Source organism: Atractosteus spatula, chromosome 4, assembly GCF_055471065.1.
Source record: "Atractosteus spatula isolate fAtrSpa1 chromosome 4, fAtrSpa1.hap1, whole genome shotgun sequence".
NCBI classification, from domain to species: domain Eukaryota; kingdom Metazoa; phylum Chordata; class Actinopteri; order Semionotiformes; family Lepisosteidae; genus Atractosteus; species Atractosteus spatula.
The window spans coordinates 14261130-14274405 of record NC_142709.1 but is presented as its reverse complement, the minus strand read 5'-3'; the positions used below and the strand labels follow the sequence as shown (position 1 = coordinate 14274405).

Here is a 13276-nt window from a genome sequence, read left to right as displayed (position 1 = left end):
AAGTCCTAGCTGCTTGAGTCCTAAAAGGTCACATGGCCCTGTTCATTAGGAGCAGTGTCTCTGGCTAAATTCCTCTTTGGGCTTTTAAAATCGTCTCTGTTAATACTCTTTGGTAAATTTCCCCCTGTACTGCATTTTGAATTAAGAGCATCAAAGGAACATAAACCGCAGCAAGTCTGTACAGTATGTGACGCTCAAAGACTTGAAGGATCCTAGTGTTGTTTTAAATTCCCCAATATTAGTTTAAATTATGTGTGGGAGTTAATGGCGAACAGATTATTCCTAATTAGGTTGTAAAAGAAAAAAAGAATAGGTGATTTTCTAAATCATCTAAAAAAAAATGTCAAAAACTATGAAGGCTGCCAAATTAGATTTTCGCAGAAAATTCAATGAACACCATAAACCAAAAGGCTGACACTGTCGCTCCAGTTCACAGATGTAGCTACCTTTTCCACATACTCGAAGACCAGGTACAGCTTCCCTCGTCTCCGGAATGCTTCCTTCAGCTCCACAATGTTTTCCTGCTTCAGCGTCCGGAGCATCTTAAGCTCCCGCAGTGTTGTTTCCTTGACCTCTTCATTTTCTGCCGATCAATATCAGAATGACATCTAGTGAAGGCTGCGCACATGGCCGAGGTAAACGGACTACTCAGCTGACAGCACAATCAAACAGAACATACAGCAGGCAAATAAAACAACAGTCTCTTGTCCACAGCAATAAACATCTTTGCTTGACTCAGTAAAAGTATATATTTTTTACACGGTTAATACATCCTTTTGTCTTTTCTTCAAACCATACGTTTGCAAAGCCTCATCAACCATTATATGATAAAAAGACTGTTGCAACAGTGAATCACTATTATGAGATCATCATAAGTAAATTAAGGCCTGCTTAAACAATTTAGTGAGAACAAGAGTCTCTTACCTTCGCTGTCCTTGAACTTTTTAATGGCCACAATTTCATTTGTCTCCTGTAATATACAGTAGGAAGAGCAATTAATAAGATGCTGATTGCAATACAGGGAAGATATCTGGCTTTCAATGAAAAATAATCATCTCTCAATTAAAATATTTAAAACTTTATTTAAAGACACAAGTTAGGTTTTATCCCAGCTGGTGATAGAGCAATTCACCAACAAGATGCACTGCGTTTGCCATTTTTTAAAATAATACAGTCTTTGATTGTCTTAGACTGGCTTTGTAGTATCAAAAAGAATCATACATCTATTCTGATGGTTGTACGAGAGTTACTGTATGCTTTAAAACTTTATTTAAAATAAAATTCATGTTTGTGAGGTACCTCCTTTTACACTCTTACATTCATAAAGTACATATTCAGAAAGATAATATTGTGATATTAACTATTTAAATATGATGACAAAAAAATAAAAATGATTTAAAAAAGAACTACAACTTTATCAAACATTGACCACCACTTTCACATAACAGCCCTTAATCCAAAATTCTATAGAAAGCATAACAAAGTCCAAGAAAACCAACCTCAAAAGAATTTCCCAGCTAGTTAGATTTAAGTCCTGTCATGGTAAAAACATGCAGATTAACCAGATGAGTACATACTAAATGCTTGCTGTTTCCTATCTGTAATCTTGCGTTTTGCCACACATTTAACAGTTTGTCGAAATCAGCACATACTTTCTAATCAGATTTCACAGGAGGAAAGCTACTTTCCTAATTAAAGTGATGGACTCATTCATCTCATAACCCTTACTTCCATAAGCAACTCCTCTTCACAACCCCATAGAGATCAGCACTTCCTTCCAGTTCATAAATACTTGCCTTGCAAATGTATTTTCTCCTGGATAAGATCACATTTTGATTAAAACTATTTTTTTCAGAAGAGCATTTTATTCACAACTGTAATGATCAAACTGAACACTGTTATATGTGACGGAGGCTGAAGGTCAGCAAAACTGGCAAGGAAGGTATACAAAGTGACATTGACCGATGGCGCAAGTATTCACCCCCCTCAGACAGGGCTTGGTGGAATTACCTTTGGCGTTAGTTACTGCTTTCAGTTATTTTCCCTATCATCTTTGCAGTGGATCTACCAGCTCTGTAGAGAAGGACCCTCCTGACAAGGTTGCTGGGATCAGTTAATGGACGGCAGTCATCAAGGCTGGCTTTAAATTACTTTTTATTGAATTCAAAGCATGACTTTAACTGTGTCACTCAAAGACATTCTCTCACTTCTTGTCCACCACTTCAATGCCAGCAACCATATCATCCTGCAACTCTTAACTGGCAACCCACTGAAGCTCAGCAGGTGTGAGCCTGCTTAGTACCTGGATGGGAGACCCCCTGGGAAAAACTAAGGTTGCTGCTGGATGAGGTGTTAGTGGGGCCAGTAGGGGGCGCGCACCCCACGGTCTGTATGGGTCCTAATGCCCCAGTATAGTGACAAGGTCAGTTATCTGCTGATGTCCATAACGAGAGGAAGATAACTTGTCCACTTTTCAACTGGCCTATTAAGATGCATTTCAGATCTGAGCAACAGAAAGCCAATAAAAATGATACATTAAATATGAAGATGTATTTATAGCCTCGACTTAGATATCAGAGTTTCTGATTCCAGTCCAACCCTGTAAATTATAAATCCTTTTCTCTAACCAAAGTAAGAGACATCTGTTTTTCATACATACCTCATTATGTGTTTTAGGGCACAGTTGGAGAGGGTTTACAGTTGCCAAGTCCTTGTCATTGCAACCTTAAAGCCACCCTGGTTTACCCATCAATATTAATGAGTCACAATTGTTCTTCCCCATTTTCCTTCTTAAATGTAATTATCCTTGCTAATTAGCAGATTTGAATATTCAAATGTGGTTTGTATTTAAAAACTACAAAGTAAACACTCAAAACAATTATGCTTGTTTAAAAATATGGATATTTTACCTTCAGTACTTCTTTGTATTTCTCATAGCCAATACGTCCCTGGGATTCTCTTCAATACCTTAATTGATATGTGATATGGCTCTTGCAAAGTATTGCTTTTTCCTTTCTGTCTGCCCCTGGTACCACTTTAAATTGAGTCCTTTTTATATCTCGGTATTATTTTTGAAGCTTTTACTCAAGCTTAAAATTCAGTTCCCTGTGACAGTCATTAAAATGTGGTGCTAGAAATGTAAACAAAATATGCAGGGTCAGTAAGGGGCTCCTTACAGAGTGTTATTATGAACACTCCTGGAGTTCTCCTCTACAGTCTAACTCAAAGACTGCTTGACCCACTGTGCTATGGCCACTCATCACACTCCATCGCCCTGAAAACCATGCTGAGGATAAGCAGTGTTGTACCTACATCGCTACATCGCTTTCTATCACAACTATTACATTCAGACTGGTTAAAAACCAAACACTTTGAGCGCGAGGCCTCAATCTGAGCTTCAAACCTCAAGAGATAAAATGCGATTCCAGACCTGACTCTCTTTCTACAAAACATTACACTAACATCAAGTAACTGTGTTGAGGTCAATAACACACTGAGACATATGGACACTTATTTAAACTCCTCATCCCACCTCACGTGAAACATATTAACCCATATAAATGTACTTTAAATTCTGAGGCAGCATTTGACGTTAGTAGGTAGAAACTTATCCGTTGGACTGAGATGCAACTTAGATTAACAGAGTTTGGTATTTCTGTAATATGAAATGTTCTATAAAGCACAGAGATGAATGCATGCATATTAATAACACATTTAGAAATACAAATAAGTAAAAGAAAGTACTCGGGGGTTGCGAATGGTCAACATCAAGCGCACTTTGATCATTTGGCACAGTAACACCTTGTGCATGATCATTTGTGTATCCCAATGAGTGACACCCAGTTAGTGCTTGTGTGACCCTGTGCTTTTGTTTCAATGTTTTCTTTCTTCTGATGCAGACAGAGAAAAGACAACATACCTGTGTCCTCTGGCTACGATATGCGTTTCATTATAAGAACACAAGAGAGGTTAGAAACGAGACATTATTCGACCCATCCAGCTTGTTGGTTGCTAGTACCTAAGGAACCTGATTTTTCTTTCTGGAACCTAAAAGCATTCTGACTCAGCATTTATCATTGTGGATTTAATCATCTGTTTCATAGAGAACCTCTCAAAATAGTGTTATTAATCCTCTAATGAGTTCTCTTTCATGGTGATCACATTATCTACAGTTATGGGTCTGCATTTTGCGAACAGTGAATAAAACATGTACTGTACCTAAAACCTGTAATGCATTTTTGTGATGTGCAGCAATATGACAGTGACAGACACATAATAATTTAAGTGGATGTGTTGAACAGCTCTTGTTCCATTTAAATAAATTGAAAAACTATAGACCTATTTTATAAGTGTCCTTGATTGTACAAAAATATAATTTTCAGACTACAGCTGAATAGCTATTATTTGTTAACTGGAAGGAGGGCAGTCTGACTCCAGCATCACAGAGGGAAATAACTGTCGGTTAATTAAGAGCACAGCATGCAACCAGCAACACTGTTCTGCCGTTTACCTTAACGTGAAAGCAACCCTGCACAAACTTGAAAACCCAAATTACTGTGAAAGAGAATTTTTTAACTGTGCAGAAAAAGAAGACTGATCCAATTTAAGCGACAATGTAAAAAAATGCTAAAAAATGTTCAATAGTGAGAGCAGACACATTTTTAAATTATTCCTAAGAAGCTACTAAAACTTTACTGAAATCAGTTTTAATAATCTGCCTTTAAAAGAATAGCAGAAGAATTATTTATTTCAAGTTATATTAAGTTATTTCAATGGTTTATGGAATATATTCAATATTGATGAGAGAACATGGAGTCTTTGGTGAGATCTTTTCCTAGTTATACTAAAGGAATCAAACAGATCACTAATGATGAATCAGCCAAATTTGCAACAGCAATCAATAGGGATTTTTATTTCTGCTGACAATACTTTCTGTACTTAGACATTCAAGAGAAACGTTTTGCATAGAACACTCCAGGATGTCAATAATACATGGAACAGATAGGCAGGGATGTGAGATAATTTATTGAACCAACCATCAAAATCTAGTTATTGTATATTAACCTTTTCCTGCTGACTGGATACAGAATATTTCAGTGGAATACCCCTGCATAGCAGGCTTGAAAAATGACCCAAAACACAACTAACTGATCCCACAGTAACCTTAGTATGGTGAACACCATTTCAGAATTCTTTGCAATGGGTGCTATTACATACAAAAGGTACAATGAAGTTACTGCCAAGACGAAAACAAACTCTTCAAAAGCTTTTAAGTTAAACATTAAAGGAACTTAGACGGCACAGAGGTGCAGGGGTTAGCATTGCAATTTCACAGTGCTGTGGCCCTGAGTTCAATTCCTGATCTGGCATGCTACTTCCTTGGAGTTTGTTTCCTCCAGTTCTCTCCCACAGTCCCTACGTGTGAGTGTCCATGTTTGTGTCTGTGTGCCTGCCCTGTGATGAACTGGCGTCCTGCCCAAGTGAAAGAGGTGACGTTTAAAAGCCCATTCTTAGCACTGATTCTGAGAAGAGGGTGATCACACCACTGCCACCTCTGTCCATATCTACTGCAGTACAATGTGGAATCCAACTCATTCTTCATGCTCATTTAAAAGGTCTTCCACACTGAAAAGATTTCATGCAGCTCTTAGTGTGGCTGGCACATATGGGAATGAAAGGCTGAGGAGTGCCAGGAGGACTGATATTAATAACAGACTTTAACGGCAGGATGCCCTGTTCTGATTTTCCAGAGCCTTGGAAAATCAGACAGCTGACAGTCAACAAAGAGAAAAGAAAATTCTGTCATCATACGAAATCATGTGAAACAAGTGCTCCTCAAACAATGTTGAAGGGCCTTCACAAAAAAGATAAAATTGAGAAACTTCTGTTTTCTGTTCCAAGAAAAATACTGGGGTTCAGTACATGTACACACTGGCAGATATGAACAGATCCTGTGTCTTAACCAATCTGACTTAACACACTGTTTTCTCACTTCATTCTAGATGTAAAAACAGAATATATTTGGATAAGCTTGCCATTTCTTGAAACTTTGTTATTTGGCTTCATTTTGTTTAAAGTTTATGATGAACATTCCAACTTTCCATTAAGCTAAGACAAATAAAACTTCATTTTTTAGTTGATATACAACAACTGCCTCTGTAAACCCCTGTCTAGACAATGTTCTTCATAAATCCTTAATATCTTGGCCAATTTTTCTGTACAGCCTTGCCCTGAACAAAGCTTCTGGATGCTGTATCCTGCATATACAGCAGACAACGCTCTGAATCCTTCGGATTGCTCATACCAAAAATGGGTTTCTCTGCAGCTCTAAGGAGAGCACCCAGCAATGCTTCCAAAAGCTGCCTTCAGAGCTTCTAAATTACACTTGATTTCATTAGTGATTTAACCAGCAGCAGAATTTGGAAAAGACTGAAGGGTAAGATGATAACCAGATGTAAAAACAATCGTATTTCTGCATAAAAATTATGTTAAAGAGCGGTCTTACAGTACCTGAGGTGGCTGTCACGATTAAGAAAAAGTCCCTTAGATAAACAGAATCTTAGCCAAAGGCAAAAAACACATTTGGTATAAGAAACTGATGGACCTTTTCCAGACTACGTTTTTATTGAATTTGTTGGCATGAATTACTGTAACTTTATAACGCAGAAAAAAACTGAGGTCTGATCTGAGGATGCATGTTATGCAGACAGATTCACAAAACCTAGCCCCATGCAGTATATCCCTCTCATGTCTTATGTTCTCAAAATGAGTAGCTTACTGTACCTGTATGCCCTCAGGTCTCTGGTACATGCAGTCAGAGATGTCCCAGGTTAGAGAGATTTTATCTTTCACAAAGCAGCAATAACAGTAACTATGGTTTCAGTTTTGTTTTAGCCTGGTAATTGTATAAGTTTTCCTTTTGGATATAGATTAGAAGCATAAATAAATGAAAATTGATTAGATACAACAATTCAAGAGTTGCAGATAAATATAGACATGGTGCTGTGTAAGCAAAAACCTTGTTAAGTCTTTAAACAAATAGATAAGCCTTAATTATGTCAGGAGTAAGCACTACTGTGCACAGGGTTAGTCTGTTTCAAAAACACACCACCATGAAGCAACAGCTGTATGTTAAGACAGGCTTTTTGGAGCAAAACATTAAAATATTTCATTTGGAAAAATAATTGCAAGAAAAAGTGTTGTTGAACTCTAACCAACAAATAGAAACAACACTGTGTCACAGGCACATAAAAACAAACAGATTCTCATGTAACTAGGATGTCAAAAATTGAGAGAAATCACCCCATCACTGTTACTTCCAAGAGTTTCCAAGGTGACGCTGAACACTAGTTATTTTCTCCCACTGGGCGACACCAATACAGTCACAATGGTTGCAGTGCCCTATGGACTTGTGACACTGTCATACTGCTGCATTGAAGATAAGTTCACCAAGCTAAGATTGGACCAGTAGTGGACGCTTACCCTGCGGTCTGTGTGGGTCGTAGTGCCTTGGAATTATCATTTTTACTGTCTCTCTACCAAACTGACCATGAGTTCCATCACAAAATGCCCACTAAAATATCACCCAAGGAATTTGCTGGGTAGAGGCTTAAAATGATCAGTGGGTCTTATATGCAACCCTTAAAACACCAATTCATGAAGACCTGGAACACATTATCAATGCGCACGATCAATGTAGTCAGTTAATTGGTTCAGTTAAGATAGGAATGGTAAACAATCCTTAAAACCAAGAGCTTTTTTGTCTTTTCATTTCAAATGGTCTCTAAACTACCTCACTTAACACATCTCCTGATTCAGGGTACAGATCAAAACTGCTTCATGTTTCTATAATATATAACTGATAATTTCAGGTTGGCCTAAAAGTTTTACTGGACGGCAGGTGGCTCTTCAGGGCTGGTGCTGACCAATCCTGGACCTGACTTAATGAAAACAGCTCTTAAATAAAAGCCAAATATTGCTAAAAGGAGATTCACACTAAAGAGAATTTTAGTTTAGTCTTAATACCATGGTTTACAAATTAAATATAAATAACATGTCATGTAAAAACAGCATATAATACTTGATGTAATGCTGTAACATTTAAACCAAAATTAAAAGCAAATATCCCCTTTTAGAAACCAGCTGTTAATCTTTTGTGTTACACGGATGTTCTGAAGACAAGGCTCAATCCATCGACATTAGTGCCATTCTCTCAGAGATATTACATTCAACTGATGCGAGAATTTTCAGGCTCTTCTCTACATGCAACATGAATCTGCATTTTCCTCCGCTGTTGAGTGGCATGTTTGTTTTATGCTGATGTTTCAATGCAAATAAGATAAAAAGGTTCTTCAGATTTATCACTCTTTAGAATTACAAGACAACCAATGTTTCTCATGGAATGCAATGCTCCATTTCTAAAAACTAAGCCTTTAGCATTAGCTGGGCAGAAATGCTTATGTCCTGGCCAAGAAGGTATGATTCACTCCACATCTCTAGAGATTATTCTCAATTATTCTCTCATTTTACTCTAGAATATGCTCAGTTAACTTTGCTAGCTAAATGAAAGAAAGGAATCTTGTTAAAAAAAAAACACTTGCCAAACCTTTTAATTAACACAAAGTTAATATTTTATCAGTTATAAATGCCACATTTGTTAAACTTTTCATGTAAACAGGAGTAAATGTATTCACATTGTTTGCCTATTCAAATTAGAACTTTAGAATTTAATCCATCCATGGCTCTATTGAAGGATTAAAAATGGTGATATAACAAAAAGTAAAACATTTTCAAGTGATCTGGTTTCCGTGCATGTTTTAGTAACACCATGAGCTTAATATTGGTTAAGATATGACTTGCGTGACATAATTATACTGTTGTTGACACACCCCACCCTTAACTAAGATGTCTCCAGGGAGCTGAACACATAAAACCCACCATGGAGATGCACAACAGGGCAGTATAATTTTTTTGTGGAGTTTCCAAAACATCAGTCTATTCACTTTCTTAACCCTTTATCCAGTATAGGGTCACAGGGGAGCTGGAGCCTGTCCTGGCAAGCAACAAGGCAAGATACACCCAGGATGGGACACCAGTCCATTGCAGGGCTCACACAGACACAAACACACTCAACTCACACTCATGCCAGGGACAATTTTCTCAGTAGCCTATTAACTTACAAGTGTGACTTTGGACTGTAGGAGATAAGCAGAGCACCCAGAGGAAAGCCACAAGAACATGGGGAGAATATACAAACTCCAGGCAGATAGCACCCCAGGAATTTTTAAAATTTTAGCTAAATAGAACAATTTATTTCTGGGCACTTTTCAGAAAATCACACAAAAATGATGCAGTGAAACCAAGAGTAAAGCTAAATGTATTAAAAACAATTGTGAAAAGACATCTTTAAGTGTGGTTTAAAAATGTTCAGAATCACAGATTTGCTTATATATTAGAAATTCACAATTGATAGAACAATGAAAGAAATCTGGTGATAATGGCAGAATACAGGTATCGATTCTTCAGTTTATGTACTGTACAGCACGCAATGTCACATAAAGAAAGGCAGAAAGAAGCCATAAGTTAATTAAGAGAGAGATCACTTTATTGGCCATGTACAATTTCTTGTATAAGGAATTTGTCTTTTCTCATACCCCAGCTTGCTCTGCATGAGACACACAGATAGGGAGAGAGCCTGGGGTCAGAGCGCAGGGTCAGCCATTTATACAGCACCCCTGGAGCAGTTGGGGTTAAGGGCCTTGCTCAGGGGCCCAACGGAGTAGGATTCCTCTGCCGGCCACAAGATACGAACCGGCAACCTTCCAGCCACAGGAGCAGATCCTTAGCCACAGAGCATCGCACCGCCCCTAATTAGAAACCTTTCTATATCTAGGGAGCAATTGAGAATACAAAGAATAACAGATCCTGTTCAAATCAAAACTAAACTGGCTTTATCCCTCAAGTGTTTATTTTGTTAAGCTGTCATTCTGACTACATATTGATTGCTCCAAAATTTTAATGTAACAACGATCCAAAAATATCACAGGTTGATTAAAATTTTAGTGCTCAAAAAGATGGGATTTTATCGTTACTTCTGCAAAAGTGCTAATCCTTAGATCCTGTCAGCCAGAGCAAGTGAATATGAATTACTACAGACACACCTTTTTTCATTAAACTGATCTTTGTAGAAGCTGTTTTAGAATGGCATGCTTCTTGTTTTTCTTGTTACTTCTGTGCCACATACTAATACATATTACATTACATGCTCTTTGTCTGTGCCTGCTCCTGCTTAGATAACAATTTACCATTCTAATAAGTCATTCAAGCAAAAAAAAACTATACTTCTTATAAACTTTAATCAAACTTACTATGAAGAAATATAAAGAATATATCAGTGCTGCAATGCCCTCTTGCACAGTCCCTCACCAACTGGGCTTAAGACACTGCTCAAAGCTATTACAATTCCCAGCGTTTACCACTTCTACTTTTATTAAAAGACCTGCAATAAAGTGCCCTGAATTTTCAGGCAGTAAATATATCTTCATGTCAAGAAAGGTCTGGTGAAGCAGGATCCGTCTGAAGACTGGTGTTAAAGCATAAAAATAAAATCAAACTATCAGGGGATAGCAGTGAGAGACACACTTGAGAATACTTTTGTGCCGTCTATATCCCCACCCCACCACAAATAGGTCTCTGCAGTCAGGTTCTTAGTCAAGGTGACCTATTTAATGATGCTACGCTCATCCTTGGCCCAGTTGCAATTCAACGGCTGTAAAAATAACTGCATGCTTTAACAGATGGCTACGTTTTTTTTTTAGAATCGCTGCTATGAATTTCTGTGCATTTTTTAAACTTTTGTAGACAATATTTATAAACATTCTGATTATCATACTGTAGGTTGCGAGGTGGAAACATGGTTGATAACATTCAGTATACAGAAAGGTTAGAGAATCTGTTGGTGGTCTTCCTCCTTCTGCACCACTTCCAAGGCCAGTTGCAATCAAACAGGTCTTTTTACCTGACTTTCCAGCTTTCCTAAAAGTGTATCCTCCCCTTTTCCGGCTGTTGTAGACTAAACTGCATCTCGTTTACAAGGGTAGGACCTATTAATTCTTCAGAGGTGAAATCATCCCAAGATCACCTCTGCTAACAATCCACTATGCACCTCTCAATCCTGAGCAACCACAGCAATAGGCACAACTACGGTGAGTCTCAGAAAGCACCATTCATCACAGATAAAGAAAATGAAAGCACTGCACAGCAGCTGCCTCTGGGGTGGATTGCTACAGTGGGAGGGTGTCTAATTTTAATTCAAGCTCGACTCTGGAGTTTGATTAAGGGCATTTTTTTTTAAGGTTGTTTTGGTGCCAGGTACATCACAGACTGTCTTCTAACAGAGAGGCAAGGGGAAAAGCAGGTTTCATACCTCACTCCACTGTTCTCCTTTGACAATAACACTTCATCAGTGCGCAGTCTGTAAACATTGCTGATTTTTAAATGTACTTTTAAACATAACAAAAATGTAAATACATTTTAAAGTAATCATGCAATTTTGAATACCCAAAAGTATATGTCCACAGTATAAAACTCATTTGATCGAGCATACTTGACAATATGTAATGGCAGCCCTCTTAAAATTTAGATATACTGTAAATGCCCTTATCCTTAAGAAAAATGAGTGTGCCGGCCGTAGGAGATTAGATAATAGCATAATACCAAAAAAGAATAATGTTCTATAAATTGATTCTCTTGTACTTTTCCTTTCTAAATAATTATTGTTCTAGTCTTTTTGTCTAAATACTAGTGAAAGAATAGCTCATGTCAGAGCGATAACAGTAACAACAATATGATGCTGAAGAGCACAGTGCATGCACACAAGTCAGAACTACCCTTGTGACTGCTATCTTGTCTGAAGAGAATGACACCAACATTCCTCAACAGATCACATTCTATTTGCAGCTCTTGTACCACCCTGTTATACTGCTCCAGGTCACAAACTGGGGCTGCGACCTCAAAGTCAACCAAACTTGATGACATTGCTTCTGCCATATATAGAATCCATATCCCACCCCCATTCATTTCAAATCATATTTCCCTCAGTGCTGTGTGGATACAAGACACAGGAGGCATACCTAAATAGCAGTTTACTGTGCAATTAACACCAAGGGGAGAAAAGCCCTCCCACATCTACTCACTGTCACAAGCCCAGGCAACTGACATTGGGCACACTAAAGTCAGAGGCTCAAACACTGCTTACAGCACAGAGCCTGAGTACACTCTGTCCTCCCTAACACAGAAGCGAGAAAACAGGCCAGGAACTCAGCACAAAGTGCTGTACCACAGGAAACGAGCAAGAATAATGGGAATGAGAAATTGGCCAGCTTGGTAATTTATTATTAGAATTGTTATTGATCAACCAGCTAAATTGTCAGTCCTGACACAAGGGGGTGCTTCATAAATAATCCTGAAGAGAAGAAAAGCACAAATTACAAATTTGAAAAAGCCACATATGAACACACACTTCTACATGAGTCTAATATAGATACAAATTAAATTATAAATGTAACTATTACAACAACCAACACATTCTGGATTAAATTTAAAACAGGGGCTGAAGAGACAGCACAATGGAGAATTCATTTTCCTTAGAAAACATCTACCCTGTAACAAGGCCATTCTCAATTGTTAGTCCAGCTGTACTGTCGTTGTTTTTGAAAGGAAGACAAGTTTTCTTTGTTCAATAGACAGTTCAATTAAATAAAGTGCTTAGGCAGACTGACAAGTCAAAACATCTTCAGTGAAGTCATCTTGCTGAAATGTCAGACACAAAAAACTACTATTACCAGAATTAAAGGTTAATGTTATCGAAATAGAAGGCAAGCACCAGGGATACAGCACATTAAGAATTCACATCTGACTGAAATGAAAACATGACTACCACAAACCAAACTAAAAATACCTAATGAACTGAGATGGCCATTATCACACAACAGTACGATGGACCATTTGTCCCAGAATTTTCCTAAACTGTGTCAGCACCTGTGGATAGAACACTCTGTAAAACTGCTCATAGTGCAGTGGCCTCCAAGCAAATTAAATCCAAATGATAATATTGTAACTATAGAAAGTGATACAGGGTAGACGTTGTTTTAATCTACGTAATAAGCTTTTTAAAAGGTGGTTTCCCTTAAAAAAGGCACTACATAAAATAATCAATTAATAATTAACTTAGCATAGCCAATTCTTCAACAAGCAGGGTCTTCCTTTGCTTCTTCTT

General features: G+C 37.7%; 1 protein-coding gene across 6 annotated transcripts in view; it reads right to left on the bottom strand.

Annotated features, from left to right (window-relative positions):
• The window catches only part of LOC148835879 (cyclin-dependent kinase-like 5), a 97931-nt gene that overhangs the window by 33538 nt on the left and 51117 nt on the right, over positions 1-13276 (bottom strand). For all 6 annotated transcript variants that reach the window (XM_088913150.1, XM_088913152.1, XM_088913151.1 and 3 more), the window contains exons 4-5: positions 925-970; positions 447-583 (exon numbers count right to left, since the gene is read on the bottom strand). In XM_088913150.1, the coding sequence (XP_088769276.1) occupies positions 447-583; positions 925-970 (183 nt within the window). The remainder of the gene's footprint in view (positions 1-446; positions 584-924; positions 971-13276) is intronic.